Source organism: Danio aesculapii, chromosome 20 (assembly GCF_903798145.1).
Source record: "Danio aesculapii chromosome 20, fDanAes4.1, whole genome shotgun sequence".
NCBI lineage: Eukaryota > Metazoa > Chordata > Actinopteri > Cypriniformes > Danionidae > Danio > Danio aesculapii.
This window is the reverse complement of record NC_079454.1, coordinates 44,594,915-44,611,888: the sequence shown is the minus strand read 5'-3', so window position 1 is coordinate 44,611,888 and position 16,974 is coordinate 44,594,915. Positions and strand designations below refer to the sequence as shown.

Sequence of the window (16,974 nt, the reverse complement as noted above, 5' to 3'; positions counted from 1 at the left end):
TAAAACATATGCTGGAATAGTTGGCAGTTCATTCCGCTGTGGCAACCTCTGATAAATCAGAGACTAAACTGATGGAAAATGAATGAATGGAAAGAAATGTCATTTTGTGGTGAACTATCGTTTTAAATTCACTGTTTAAAAAAAAAGCCACAGAAATCTTTTATATTGTCCCACTCCCAACACAAATGATAACTTAATTTTTTAAGTGGATTAACATAGATTAACATAACATGTTGTCGTAAAAAACTTAAGAATTGTGTTGTTTTCAACTCGTTTTAAATAAGTAGTTTGAACAAGTAATTATTTCAGTCTAATAAGAGTTTCCACACATTCCTGCATGCTCATGGTCACGATCGTCACCGGATGAGGGATTTGACGATGGAGCACAGCCGCTGAGTTATTTTGCCGGGCATTTTTTTGTGCGACAGGTACATTTTTCTCCTTAGTAATCACCCCAGCAACAACAAACAGCGGCGCGCCGGCCAATGAGCTCAAGCAGCCGCCTCTGTCCTCACTTCCTCCGGCTGCGCAGCGCTGGGTTTGGCTTGGCATCATCAGCCAGCACGCAGCCATCTTGGACGGAGCTCTATCTGGACTGGCAAAGCCCCACACTTCGGGATGGGAGGAATTTAATCAACCTGGAGTGATTTAGAGCAGATTGTCTGGAGCACATGAACGAGACCGCGCATTCAGAAAACCTACATTAAGACCCAGAACCGGTTTGAAGCGGACGCCCCCCTCCCCTTTTTTCCTTGTCTGAACGCTGTGTGCAGTTTCTAAGGGGGCCTGAGAACTGTTTGTGCTTGAGTTTTACAATAGGCACTTCTCGCAAAGTTTTTTAAAGTAATCCAGGACGATGGTTTGGTTATGACCTGTCGGTTGCCTGATCTTTTGTGGAGAGTTGCTGCTGTGTGTCGCCGGTGACCTGTTGTACCGTTATGCGTCTGGATACATTATTGCATTAATCTTGGATCTGTTATTCGTGCTGGAATCTGGTTTGGATGTCGATCGACTCCATGGTCTTCATCAGCTGGTGTCCGGCAGCTGTCCACCCTGCGAACTGAAGGTTGCTGTGATCAGACTCAGGTCCACTTTGGAGATAAAGACACATTAAAATGTCAACTAGAACACCACTACCTACTGTCAATGAGAGAGATACAGAAAACGTGAGTATGAAAAGAGAGTTCATTGAAGTGTCAATATTTATTTTATGTTTGCGAATTTTAATGCACTTGGAAACTTTAGAGCGATGGGTTCATGAAACTGTTAATGGTTGTGAATGTTTGTTTGTCATGTGTGTTTTTTTACATCGCCAAGTAAGTAAGCAAGTGCGCGGTGTGACAGTTTTTAAAGGAATAATCAGCAGGGCGCATGACGGCGTGACTCTCACGCGCAGCTTCACTCCGCAAAAGAACTGTCAAGTCACCCTCAGGCGACTTCCTGTAACAAATATTTCTGATACAGTGTTACAAAGTAACAATGTTCCCGCATAAGTGATACAGTGAAGCAGAAGTGATCATTATTGAGGTAAAGTTGGTTTATATTCGCACATTCGTTCAGTCATAATACTCATTGAGTATGGCAAGCCGTTTTGACTTTAATTCATTCTCAGGATATGTATTCTTGATTTCAACAATTGTTGATATCAACAATCAACATTCTTGATATAAACAATTCAGTTCTTGATATCAAAAATTTAATTGTTGATATCAGGAATTACATTTTTGATATCAAGAATTGAATTTACTAGTTAAATGTCACTATAGACTGCCATTCAAATTTAATTGTTGATATCAAGAATTGATTTCTTACTACTTAAAATGCAATTCTTGATATCAATAATTCAATTGTTGATATGAAAAATGTAATTGTTGATATCAATAATTTAATTGTTGATATCAGGAATTAAATTGTTGATATCAAGAAATACTTTTCAACTAGTAAAGATGTTCATTTTTTTATATCAACAATTGGTTTGTCACTAGTGACTGTTCATTTCTGAAATCATGAATGTAATTGTTACTAGTGAGATTAGTAAATTTAGATATCATAAATTACTTCCCTAACTGTTGATATCAGAAATAACAAATGTTGAAATATAATTGCAGATATCAATAATTAACATTTCAACCAGTGAAATTAAGTTCTTGATATCAGAAATTTACATTTTTACCAGTAACAATTCAATTGTTGATATCAAGAATAGACATTTGCACTAGTATCAATATGACAACTGATATCAAAAATAAATTCTTTTACAAGTAAGAATTGTATTTCTGATATGTAAAACAGAATTTTTAACTAGTAAGAAATCAATTCTTGATATCAACAATTAAATTTGAATGGCAGTCTATGGTGACATTTAACTAGTGAAAATACAATTACAGATATCAAGAACTATAATTCTTACTAGTTGAAATTCAGTTTCTGATATCAAGAATGAACATTTTAACTAGTGAAACTGAATTGTTGATATCAAGGATTAACATTGTCACTAGTGGAAATGTAATTCCTGATATAAACCGTTCGCATTCTAGATATTGACAATTAAGTTGTTGATATCAAGAGTTGAGATTCAGTTACTGATATCAAGAATGAACATTTTAACTGGTGAAACTGAATTGTTGATATCAAGGATTAACATTGTCACTAGTGGAAATGTAATTCCTGATATAAACAGTTCGCATTCTAGATATTGACAATTAAGTTGTTGATATCAAGAATTTGGATTCTTGATATCAACAATTTAATTCTTGACATGAACAATTGACATCCGGTTAAGCAATAAAAGTAAACATGGCTTGCCAGAATAGCCGTATTGTCTTTTATTGATAACAGGATATAAATTCTTGATATCAACAATTGTATTTCTGCGAATGGTGACATCATTGCTATCAAGAATTAACGTTGTTACTGGTTGAAATCTAATATTGATATCAACAATTACTTTTTTTGATATCTAGAACTGAATTGTTGATATCAAGAATGTTGATATCAAGAATACATATCCTGAGAATGAATAAAAGTGAAAACGGCTTGCCATACATTCAGTGACTTAATACCCTTTATTGTTTATCATGCTACTTTGAGTATTGTACAAGCATGCCTTTAAAACAACATTAGCGCTTCTTAATTGACTGTGAACATTGTTTTACTTTGATAGCCATTGGCTGCTAATATGATTTTCATATTTAGATTTTGCAAATACTTGTCTGAAATTATATTATTAAGGAGAAAGTCTGAATGTGCAAATATCAAACCAAATTTACCACAATCAGAATCAGTTTTATTGCCAAGTGTGCTTCACACACAAGGAATTTGTGATGCAGTCAGTCAAAAGATCTGGATGTTGAATTGTACAGATTTGTTATAAATATACAGGTTATAAGGTGCTGTGTACAAATGCAAATGGAGAAAGTATTGCATTGTTTATTGTTATGGGGTGCTGTGTACAAGAGCGTATGAGAAAGTATCAATGTGTTCATTAGTGATCCTATTTCCCTTTTAATTAAACAATGTACAGTGACAGTATAGCATAGTTTCCTATAGTGTAACAGTTAAACGTTACAAAGTAATTCAACAATTGTAATGTAATATCCATTGATGCCTCAAAGTGATACACTATCAGATTTTTCTACAGGACTGATATTGTTACTTTTGTAACTATTTGTGCTCTATAGGCAGTAAAAAAGTAATATATTAGAATTTTCGCCTATCTTTTTAAAATATGTGCTATATTACTACATGCATATTTTACTACAGTAATAACATACAATCATTTTCCTATATGGAATAAAATATTATAGTGTTTTGAACAGTGCTATAGTAAATTGCTTGATGGTAATTCTATGGTAGTTCTTACACAACAACGATAGTAATATTTACAAATACTGTAGTTTTTACAACGTTAGGGTATGTTATACTGCAATTATACTTTCAATTCAATTCACCTTTATTTGTATAGCACTTTTACATTGTAGATTGTGTCAAAGCAGCTTCACATAAAAGATCATAGTAAATTGAAACAGTGTAGTTCAGTTTTTAGTGTTTAAGTTCAGTTCAGTTTAGCTCAGTTCAGTGTGGTTTAATAATCAGTACTGAGAGTCCAAATATTGAAGGGCAAATCCAACGATGCGCAGCTCTACAGATCCCAAACCATGCAAGCCAGTGACGACAGCGGAGAGGGAAAAAACTTCACTAATTGGCGAAGTAAAGAAAAAAAACCTTGAGAGAAACCAGACTCAGTTGGGCACGATCATTTTAATTTCTCCGCTGGCCAAACGTCTTGTGTACTTGTGCATATTATACTTGTTTACTGTGTGGGGGGGAAACTATAGTGGTAAAATGTAACAGTTTTCCCATATGAAATAAAATAAATAGTAATTTATTGAAAAATACTATAGTGTTTTTAAACTATACTATAGCGAAATGCTTGAATTAATCTGTTATGGTAATTCTGCAAGCACAACAACTATAGTAAAATAAAAAAATTACAAATACTGTAGTTTTTACAACTATAGGATATATTATACTGCAATCATACTTGTGTATATTATACCAGTTTACTGTAGTAAAAAGTAAAGTATACTACAGTATTCATTTTATTATTTCACAAAAGATAAAACTACAGTATGCTCTAGCAACATCTATTAACAAATATTACAATGTATACAGTGGCTGCACTTGGTTCCTGGATGTTCATGTATGGTTCCAAAACACTATAGTGTTTATAGTGTAGCAGTGGCACATTGTAACAATATATTTTACCAGTGATTTTTTTTTTTTTTTTTTTTCTTCTTCTTCTTTTTTTTTTTTTTTTTTCTAACAAGCTGTGTAACTGCATTTCCAACACACTTGCATAATGTAAAATTTCACTGCTTCAGAGTGATGCAGTGTAGCAGTATTTCTGCTGAAGTGATATTGTTACAATGTGCTTCATTTACACTGATATTTAGCTATGTTTCTTCTACAGATGTACAATGTAACAGTGGATACTATAGTGTGAAATAGTTTCCATACCATTGTAAAATAAATAACAAGTAATCCTAATAATTTTTTTTGTTTCAAAAACGGTGTAACAGTTTGCATTAGATTGATAGAATATAGTATTTTATGGTGTCACATTATTTTTATGGTCCCTTAGATTTACTGTCTCATGTCGAGTGCTGACTACTTTGACTTCCACTATATAATGATACTTTATAACTCTATTTCTGTCAGAGATACAATGTGTATCTCTGTATTTTATAATGTAAAACAGTATTTCTGCTCCAGTGGAATAGCATTTTGAGAATGTAGAGCTGCGGTCAGACTACACTTTTCTCCCCATAGACTTCCATTCATATGTATGCGAAAGTAGCAGACCGGAAACGCAAACTTGGATGACAAGTTTCGCATGTTGCTGCGCTGCAAAGTTCAAGCTTGGTAAACTCTTGGTAAAATATGGACCAATTGCTCACTTTTTTAAAGTCTAGTCATTGGGGTGTGACGAGATCTCAGGCTATGACACTAAATTGCGATGAGCTTTCTTATTAAGGTGAAAATTTGTCTTGTTATGATGGAGCGTGAGGGTGAATGTAACACTGAATATTGGATTTAAAAAAAAAAAAAAATTAAATTTTATTTCATGATTGAGGATTCCAAAAAAAAAAATTATAAAAATCTCGTCTCGTTCTTGTGAACCCAATCTCGTGTCTCGTCACTACCCTACTAATCATCTTGTTTAACCCTGCCCCTTTTCGCAGTGCCGTACGACAAAACTTTGCATGCTCAAACCTAGAGCTGCACAATTAATCGAAAAAAGATTGCAATCTCGATTCGACCCTACACACGATCTTAAGTCAGCTTTTCTATGCTTCAGCCAACTATACTTTCAAGGTCAGGAAAGAAACGTAAAGGCGGGCGCACAAGTCCTCACATTGATTTATATACGTTGCTCAGCAACATGGACACCTCCAAAAGAAGTGATGTGACTAGTAATTGATCAATTTTAAATTATTAATTTCAGTGAGTGTGTTTACATGGACACCAATCCAGTTTTAATACGATAAAGACGATACTCTGATTAAGAGTCTACCATGTAAATGACGATTTTTGATTAATTTAATCTGATTAAGGTCATAATCGAACTAAACCTAAATGAAATTAAGACATGTGGAGTATGCCGATTTTAGTCGCATTATTGAAGTGCAGTGCAGACATGTAAACACTGCTCAAACTGTCACCATCATGTTGGATTTTCGACGCATTTTGCGACAGGATATTAATACACACGACTGTTTGACACTATTCTCTGAACCTACTAAGTCAGTAAAGGACCACGGACACCTGCATTATGAAATGCAGAGATTTTTTTTCATCATACTGCATACGGTATCAAACTCCATTAAAACAACATCCAATATCTTGCTTGTCACGGGAGCATGCATGAAATGTTCCTGAATGAAAGTGAAAGTGCCAAACTGCAGTTAAAGTCAACAAATTAAAAATGACACGCCTGAAAATACATAAAACTCTAGAGGAAATATGGATAGCCTGGTGACGCATTGACATTAATCGAATTATGTGCTATAACATGTAAGCGGGATCATGAAAGGAACATTCAAAAAGCAACTCATGTGAACACCTTAATCATATTATTGTCTTATTCAGATTAGGGAAAATAATTTGACTACTGATGTCCATGTAAATGTAGTCACTGCTTGACAACAGCATAAAAATAACCCAATCAGTAGTTTTGTGCAGCGTTTGAACAACATTCATACTCCAATATTAAAAGCTCCACTTGTTTGTAAAGCGCTTTCAGTTAGAGAATCTATAAAAAGCGCTATATAAATGAAGTTTATTGTACCTGCGCTGTGGCTCTTGTGCGTCATTGGGTAGAAAAAGGACACACATGTGAAGTAAAGAGACCTTACCTGCCTGATCATGCAGTCTCACCACTGGTTAGTCCTTGAGTGACGACTAATTCCTTCTTTGGTACCCAGAGAGAGAGTTAGAGAAAAAGAGAGAGAGCGCTGAATTCATCTGCACCCGTCGGACCTCTAATGATAAGTGTCGGAAATGTTTTCATGCTCATCTGAGCATCAGTTGGTGCCAGGCGATCAATGAGCTGTCAGCATCACAAAAACAGACCGACTGTTAGCTTCAACGCCATTCAGATCGCCAATGCTAGAATGAAGGGCTCCCACTCTGTCAAGAGGCACCGCATAACTATAGTAAGTGCTAATTACTCTTTCTAATTAGGCTGATTAAATTTAGAATAGAAGGGGAAAGGGCTTTTGATATGCGCAAAGCCATTCAGAGTCAAGAAAGGAAGCCGATTTGTTGATCTAGGAAGGTTTTAGTGTATAATGCACTTGAAGCTGGTCCAGGCTTTGAGGTTTTACAGAATATTTGGCAAATGTTTACTTGGAGCTATTGTGCGTATTGTGATTCGCCCTTTAAAATGTGTAGTAAAAAAGGAAAGTCAGCCCACTGGATCAGATATTAACTGTATGCTTGTAGACTGAAGCATTTAAAGCAAAAAAAACTATGTTGAGATCTTATCTGCAGTTGTTTTCTAGGTGGCTTGCGATAGAGAAATATTACTGTGTGCTAGAATGTCCTAGATGAGAGCGTTTGTCCTAGAGGGAGAATTTAGGGCACAGTCTTTTTAAGGATCTATCATGGTCCTAAATAGTCATTTGCTCTGGAAACTTGAGTTATAACTTTTGATTTCTTGCTTAATTGTTTTTAATGCAGCCATTTAGGATTTAAATGTCTGGTGTTTTGTTAATTATGATGTAAAAGCAGCACTGAGCCACATTTTACCTTTATATTTCCTAAGTTAACCAGCTCTTATTTACTTTGATGTTATTTAACATGAGTCTGCAGCTTAGTTGCAAAACAGTATTTGCCATATTACTCGTTTTAGGGTTCAGGATTAGCCTGGGAACAAAGCTCGGATGAATCACAGAAATTAAAGGGTGGCACAATGCTCTGAAAACAACATTTAAAATGCGGTTTGTACAGCTTCTTAACATGTTAGCGCTACATTTTCTGTTTTATCATACTGGTTTGGCTAGTATAACTGTGTGTGGTGTTTTTACTAATACTTTTGTGAGCTGTCATTTTTGCAGCTCATTTTGTAAATGTAAATCAACCCATTTTGAGTGGAAAAAAATGTTTTGTTTTGCACAGCACTTCATTTATTTCTTCAAGCTTTCATTTAATTGAAACTAAGCAAGTTTAATTGGCAATTGGCTGGATGGTACTTGTACATTTGCTTGTTTAATCTTTCTTTGTGTTGGTGTTTTAAATAACATGCACATTTTTAGGACCATTTGTTATCCTAATTTAAAATAAATGGAGCACATGCAAATTATTATTAGAATTTTTGGCTTAAATAATTATGTACTGTACACATATTGACTGAGGGAATTGCAAAAGGTAGGAATGCATCTATTTGGAAATTTTGACAGATACCGATAACCGATATCTCTTTAGATTTGGAGGCAGATACCGATAACCGATATCTCTGTAGATTTGGAGGCAGATATCCGATATATTAACCGATAAATAATTTTTTTCTTACAATTTCTGCATGATTGGGAAAACAAAAGGCAAACACTTGCTGTGAACAACTGATTTTATTCTAAAACTTTAACTGCAGAAGAGTTTGAACTGGTCTCTGATCTCTATTAATCAGCTATGCTTTTCTATGGTCAACTTTCTTTTATCCCTTGTGCACTGTTCAAATTTGCTATCTTTTCTTATCAAGGGATAAAAACATCCACTAAATTTAAGTGCTGTAAAAATGCATCAGATATTTTTTGCATAAATCAACCTCAGTCCTGATCAAAACTACAAATTGTCCAAGACTGTGATTTAAAAAGTTTTTAAAAATCCAGTCTACAACTAGTTTTTATATTGAAAATAAGTAGTTTTGTGTGTGTTTTTTTTTTCTCCAAATCAGTGACATCATTCACGAATTGGCAATTAAAAACTTAAAATCCACTAATATTCTTAACAATTTAGTAGTTTTGAGCAGGACTGAGGTTAATTAGCAGATTTATGTAAAAAAATAGAAAAAATATTAATCTGATGCATTTTTACAGCCGTATAAATCAGTGGATGTTTTCATCCCGAACATAACAAAAGGTTGTAAATTTTAACAGTGCACAAGGGATAAAAGAAAGTTGGCCATAGAAAAGAATAGCTGAAATTTGCACCAGAGTGTTGAAAGAAATTCCAGAATTTATCATTGAATCAAAAAAAAAAATTCAAAGCATTTTCCCAAAATATGATTTGTCACCAAAAATCATTCTGCTAGATGAAACACAGAAAAAGTTATGGCTAAATTAAAACTCAAAATCACTGAGTAGATGAATACATCCCCAACAGCACATACAGTAAGGGATATACAAGTAAAATCTACTGTGTGATTTAAAACAATCCTTAAATAAAAAAACCATTAAAAAAGTCATTGAAAATTAACCAAAATCAGTAAAATAATTAAATAGTTGCATGGCAGCGAGCATGTGAAGTGGTTCAACCAGCAGAAACACATAATTTATGGACTTAAAGATATTGAGTTTGAACTGGTCTCTGATCTCTCTCTATTAATAAGCTATACTTTTTAATGGCCACCTTTCTTTTATATAAATAAATTCTGCTGTCTGACCTAAAAAAGAAAATCCATAAATAAAGCAGCAAAGCCACTAAACATTAACCAAAAGCAAAATATCAGTAAAACAGTAAAACATTGGGAGGCAGCACGTATGTGAAGTGGTTCAACAAGCCTAAATAATACATAATTTGTCAGCTTAAAGATATTGACCCTATTTTGCTATTGGACTAATAACGTTAATAAATGAAAAAAATATTAATTATCTGCCGATATTGATATGGTCACCGATTAATCGATGCATCCCTAGCAAAATGCTATCAGTAGTAAGTCTAACTGGGATTAACCTACAAATATTAGACAGGGAAATTACATTTATATGTATTGCAGCAATGAAATAAGATAATTTAGGAAATAAAGATATCATAGAAGGTATTAATAAAATCTGAAGGTAAACAGGGATGAAGTACAAACCATTAGAATATGAAAAAGACAAATTTTATTTATTTATTTATTTTTTTTTACAAATGATTTAAATGTTTGAGCTACAGCAGGAAAAGTTAGTATCATGTCATGTATTTTCCTAGGAATTATTTTTCTGTTGAGCTGTTTACATGGAATTGAACCAGATTTTGGCGAAAACTCAAACATGTTGATGTTGGACTGAAGCAGCTAATATTCATTTACACTGACGAAGAGCAGAGGGTTGATGAAGAACTACTGAGAAATTTCAGCTGCTGTCTGGGCTTTCACTGCCTTTCTGCACCTCACTTTCTTCATGTGTTCAATACTTTTTCCCCGCCTCATTTCAATAAATAACAAATATGGATTTACCAACATCTGGGGAAAATGTCAAGTCAACAGCACGTTAAGAAATATGTTTTCTGAGAAAAATTGTGACGTGTTCAATACTTATTTTCCCCGCTATAAATTGAACCAATCTGACCGCTAGACATTAACTAACCTTTTACAAAATAAATTTTGTTCTTCTTTGCTTTTTTTCTGCTGTGTATGTAAGTGGCAGATTACATCCCACAAGCTTATGCGAATGATCAGCAGACATGAAACTTGAAACTAACTGTACTGAGCAGAAGTTTGAAGGTAAAATTAAATTTCATCATGACAAAATTACTTTTTTAGGCAGCTTTCGAAAGACTGATAACAACCTAAGAAACTTCAATGTTTTTTAATGTATGGTATGCTAAATTCATAAGAATGCCATTCGATATTGTAGTTTTTTTAAATAAAATAGTTTTTAATATAATGGTTCATGAACTCTGATTCAGAGAGAATTTTTCAGTCACATTTGAGACTGAAATGATCACACAGTAGAGCCCTGATTATTCATTCACAATAATACCAGAAGCATCTTTTAAGAAATTATTGTAATAATGGAAATTGTTGTGGCTCAAGGATTAATAATGGGAACTGGTATTGTGTTCTCCATATTAGGAACTATAGTTTGTGAGCAGGTCCTCTAATGGCTTTTGTCTTAATTCGTTTATTCCTGTTATTAGTATCTTTTAATATGTGGGGGATTTTAATAACCAAATGTTAATGAGTCCCAGACTAGTGGGTCCATCATGTATCTCAAAACAAGATGCGTCATAGAAGTTATCAGTTGAATATACCCACTGCTGTTCAGAAACTTTATTCATAAACACATTAAATTGTCAAAGAGACAGTATAATGATTGAAATGTGATGTTGAAAAGAATTGTAACGATCAAAAAATGTGTCATTGATAAAATAAGGAATGTTTCTTAAGCTCACTTAAAGCATTTATTCTGAAAATTCAACATTTCATCACAGAAATAAATTAAATGTTTTTAAATATTAATTCAGAGAACTTAAAAATAAAAACTATATTAGAATATGAATGTTTTACTGTTGTTTTGATCAATTAAATGTAGCCTTGATTACCATTAGAGTATTTAAAAAAAAAAATTATATATATATATATATATATATATATATATATATATATATATATATATATATATATATATATATATATATATATATATATATATACGTTCTACCACATCGCAAAGCTCTATTGGATTGAGTTCTGGTGACTGTAGTGGCCATTTGAGTACAGTGAACTCATTGTCATGTTCAAGAAACCAGTCTGAGATGATTCGAGCTTTATAACATGCGTCACCCAGTGTGGTCTTCTCCTGCTGTAGCCCATCTGCCTTAAGGTTTGACGTGTTGTTTGTTCAGAAATTCTCTTCTGCATACCTCGATTGTAACGAGTGGTTATTTGTGTCACAGTTGACTTTTATTCAGCTGAATGAGTCTGGCCATTCTCCTCTGACCTCTGGCATCAACAAGGCATTTGCACCCGAAGAACTGCCGCTCACTGGATATTTTTATTTTTTTTTCTGACCATTCTTTGTAAACCCTAGAAATGGTTGTGCGTGAAAATCCCGGTAGATCAGCAGTTTCTGAAATACTCAGACCAGCCTGTTTGGCACCAACAACCATGCCACATTCAAAGTCACTTAAATCACCTTTCTTTCTGATTCTGATGCTCGGCTTGAACTGAGTAGATCGTCTTGACCATGCCCACATGTTTAAATGCATTGAGTTGCTGCCATGTGATTGGCTTATTAGAAATTTGCATCAATATGCAATTGGACAAGTGTACCTAATAAAGTGGCCGGTGATTGTATTTATATACATATTTATTCATTCATTTATATATAAATATATATACACACACAGAAAATATTTGGATTTTAAAAAATGAAATCCATGCTTTGTAAACTAAACCAAAAATCATTTAAAAAGATGCCCTTTTTAATGGGTCAGGATAAATCAAATAAATAAATGTGCAACAGTGAAGCATCCACTTCTTTCATCCAATGTTATTTTGTGGTAACACATCTAAATGGATATTGATTTTGAAAATAGGCTGATCTTTCTATAGCGTTATTGCTTTCATGTGATTCATTGTTGGATGGTGCTGATGCTTAAATCATTGATTCACTGCCGCTTTATAATGTTTGAGGCCTTTATGAGCTTCTGTTTCAACCCTAAACCTCGTTCTGTAGCTTGAAGCAGTAGTTTAACCTGGAGCTGAAACTCTGCAGACACATTCTGGAGACACAAAAGCCTTGTCTTAAATCTTGAAAAGGGGGTAAAATAGGTGCCCTTTAAAAGTTCTTGTTATATTTCTCAAATAAGTACAGTGAAATTTTGTTAAATATGCGAGTGAAAAGAACTGATTAATTTCGCAGTTCAGTTTTACAGTGTATAGAAGCTAGAAAGAAAGGCTTTCAAAAGCAGTGTTGACCCAGATCTACTAGCACTTCCCAATATGAAATCACTTGAGCTCTTTTCATAGCGTGACTCACAGTGATGCTGGCAACATCTTGTCGATCTGTCTCCTCTCAGGTATCGTTTCAGTCTCAAACCATCTCATACCTCATTTCCTTCAGCCTGTGTTTAGAGACCTTGTTCATTTATCCTCATCCTGACAGTGCACGTCTGTTCATCCACATTGGATATTATTATTAAGATGTCTGTCTGAGCTCTTTTGTGGGCTAATTTAAGTCCCTCTGTTCCAGATGGACCGACATGCTGCTCGAAAAAACATATCATAGATGAGTCTTCATTGTGGTGTCATCTCTGTCTTGTTTGTGTGTTGATGATGACAGGTTTTAATAGATTTCTACAAGCATGGGAACTAATTATCGTCGCTCATCCATTACAGTTATTGATTCAGTGAGGCGTTTCTTGAGCATTGCTGTTTGACTCGAGCTGCAGTTTGAGAGCTGGTAAAATAAACTAGACTTCTCATTATTGTCTAAAATGCAAGTCAATTTTTGTGGAACCACAAAAACATATTTAAACATACGCTTGACTCATAGTCTGTAAAAGATATGGACCTAGTACTGTCGCCATTTTGTTTGCGCGTCATAGCACCGACCGGGGATACCAAACAAGGGCAAAGAGGCGGAGCTACAGATGCACGCTGGAATTTTGCTTAGACAGACTTTTCTATGGGGGAAACGCTTAATACTTCATTACCTGCAACTCGTTTGTGTTTTTGCAGCATTTGCTTGGTTGTACACTATATCAATAAAGTGTTTAGTTCTTTAAAAACACTGTTGTAATACATTGAGCCAGTAAACATTGTTCTTATGATGTTTTTTACAGGAGAAAAACGCAAATTACTTTCAAACACTTAAAATACAGTCTGTGTTAGTAAATGCAAGGCTATTGATGAAGTCCAGGCATAACACTGTATGACAACGTTTCAGATGACAGTTCAATAGCCTACAACTAATCAATCTGTCTGATTCTGGAGTGTATTACAGGTATAAAGAAAATGATAAATGATCTAAACAACAAATAATTTATAGAGATTTTTAAAGTTTTTCACTCACTCATTGCTAAAGTAATTTCACTCACTTGGGAAATGAAGGCATTTGTGGGCACATTTAAGTGCACACAGCATGCTATAGTATCTGATAATTGCAGGAAATATTTCCAAAAGGCAACTGACTGTGTAAAGATTATTAAACAAAACAAAAATATGATGTATTCATCTTATTCTTCGCGTATGTATGAAACGCAGTCGTTTGAATCTTTTTGGCTCGAGACTTCCTGTTTCATTCGCTTCCATTCATTTTTAGACGTTAAAAACAGCTAATTTTGCTTCTTGATGTTGCAAACTGATATTTTATTATTATATTCTACTTTTTTCTGTATAGTATTGCAAACACTTTTTTTGTAGTGCAAGTAGTTTGACTGTTTTTTTTAATTCCTTTTATTATTCCTAGTCATTTCTCCCAGAAGCAACTGAATCGGAAGTTCTAAAACAATCGTTTAAACGAGCGCACTTCTGCATTGTAGAATAAGGTCAATATACCGAGTTCAGAGGTTAATCAGCCGGAATCAGCTGAGGTGACGAAACAGCGAGCAGCAAGACTGTCACTCAAGTGGCCACGCCCTTAATTATGCAGGCTTAATAAAACTTGATAAAAATGAAACGGATGAGTTATAAAAAAATTCACCCCCTCACAGTTGTCATGAAGAGTAATATTAGCTATATGCACCAAAACCATCTTTTGTACCAGGCTGTAAACATGTTTTTATCAGCTGTAAAATTGGCCAATTTACCATTGCAGTCAGAAATCATCTGGATTTCCTGGAGCCAGCCCCTAATAGTGAGTTGATCAATTGCAGTTTTAGTTACTTCCGTATTGGCTTCCTGAGGGTGAGCGGGAGGTTGCCGCTTGGTTTGACTGCAGTTTGTGGGTGAAATGAACACTAGGAGGCAGTATGACTGCAACAATTTTTGTTGTTTTTATTAGGATTATTTTATTTACTTGGGAGATATAGCAGCCAACCTAATGGTAAAAGACATATTAAAAATATTGAAAACTGTAAATGGTGATTTATACTTCTGCATCGAGTCAACGCGCATGTCTTGTGCGTACTCGTGCTTTTATACTTCTACCTGCTGTTTGTGTTGCCCTGCAATAACACTCTCGAAATGCTAGCTAGCTGTAGGTTTTTATGTTCCTCTGCGTCGAGTTTCTTCATGGGTAATTTGTTTTTTCTGAACGCTACCTTAATGTACAGGTAGCTAAAATTTGCTCATTCAGAGGCGGAGACTCTAATTATAAGGTAAACAAAAAACAAAAGTTTCCATCTCGAGCTTCTTCACGGGACTCGACACTTGTAAACACTTGCTCCATCGCGCTTGCGGCTGTCCGCACTGCCCACCCACGTCAGCGCTACCAAGCTGATCAATCATAGAGCTTGTGCTACGTGTCGTTGCGACATGTAGTTACATTTTTTTGAGGGTTGCGTTTTAGCTTCAGCAACAGCGAGGGATCTGCGAGTGCGAAGGCTACGTCGGACCATATGCATATGCATGATGCAGAAGTATAGATACTTTTTTTTCATTCCTTCATGGAGGGCGCCATAGTGACCAGCACTTTCTGGTAAGGTGTTTAGAACTTCCTTTAAGAATTGTCATCATCCAGGGCAGCGTTTCTCAACTGGGTGTTAATACATTTTTCAGTGGCAGTCTTTTTGTGAGGCAAAACTTTTATTTTGAAAGAAAGATGTGTGTTAAAGTTCTTATACTTCTGTCAGATGCTGTTTAAGTGTGAGAGAAAAACGCTTTCCTAATTCGGTGTCTGCCGTCAGATCACATGCTAAAATATAGAGTCAGTGTTCCCCACCTGTCAGCTGTTATACTATACTCCGTAGCTCTTTAATAAACACATAAACAATACCTCACTGCTTTATAAAGAGCAAACCATATTACTGGCATGAATCTAGCAGGTATGTAAGCCATGCAATTTCCAAAAATGACCAATAAATGTCTGTTACTGATACTATTCTGGCTGTTTTGCTTGTTGATTCTAATCGGGAGCAGTTATGCTTCATTTAGTTCGTTTGTATTATGTAGTATTTACCATGGTATGTGTTTTTCTGTCATTTGAAATTGTCACTTTATTTTCACTCTGCAAGTCTCAATCAATGTGTCAGTGAGACAATACAGGTTACGTGTGTCAAACATTTTGGTGAGTTACATTAGTTTGGGATGGTTATATATTTGAAAGAAAGCGAAAATGTTGACTTTAGCGATGACGAGACTTCATTTAAACGGCACAAGATGCCATCTGACAACGAGGGAAAACTTTGGGAAAAATCGTAGCAGTAGTTTTCCATTCCATTAAATTTTTTTAAATGATCAGTCCAGCAGGTGACGCTGATCAACAACAGTATTAGGTCAAAGATAGTAAAAGCAAGCAAAATAGATTAAAACTATCATTCCAAAGCTGTCCGAATGTAACCGTTTATACGAATCAAGCTGCCGACCAGAAGTACGAAGCATCCTCCTTGCGTGTACACGCAAAGCATAATGGGTAATTTTGCATTCCAAGAAGAAGATCTATAAATCAGCCTTAACTCGAAAGTAGCCACAACTTAAACCCTCTACAAATTCTGATTGGTTGGATATTGTAATGTTCAAAATATGGAGAGGATGACGTTTTCATTAAACCTACAAATGGACAAATACCTGCAATATTGGTAGAAATGGATTGTGCTTATGCCTTTACGTTGTGTAAACTGATCTTTGTGTATTTGTGAATGTGACTTGTGGAGACATGTATATGACCAGTCAACTGTTCATTTAAGTTCTGATGTTATTGTGTTATTTATCTTCTTTCTTCCTTAAGAAATAAAGTAAAAAAAAACATTAAAAAAATGTTGTGCAGTTCTTTGCGCAACACCAAATAATGACCACAAAGCAATGTAATGGTATAGACAGTGCCAAAAACAACATTAACATTATAGCAGACACTGTAACAAGCTCATTCCCAGCCATTAGACTTT

At 34.7% G+C, this 16,974-nt stretch overlaps 1 protein-coding gene across 6 annotated transcripts in view; it reads left to right on the top strand.

Moving 5' to 3' along the window:
• The first annotated feature begins 533 nt into the window (after positions 1-533).
• The window catches only part of mark3b (MAP/microtubule affinity-regulating kinase 3b), a 124,509-nt gene continuing 108,068 nt past the window's right edge, over positions 534-16,974 (top strand). For 4 of the 6 annotated variants that reach the window (XM_056480754.1, XM_056480751.1, XM_056480752.1 and 1 more), the window contains exon 1: positions 534-1,166. In XM_056480754.1, the coding sequence (XP_056336729.1) occupies positions 1,116-1,166 (51 nt within the window). In that variant the 5' untranslated portion in view covers positions 534-1,115. The remainder of the gene's footprint in view (positions 1,167-16,974) is intronic. The other 2 variants (XM_056480756.1, XM_056480755.1) reach the window with 1 other exon arrangement.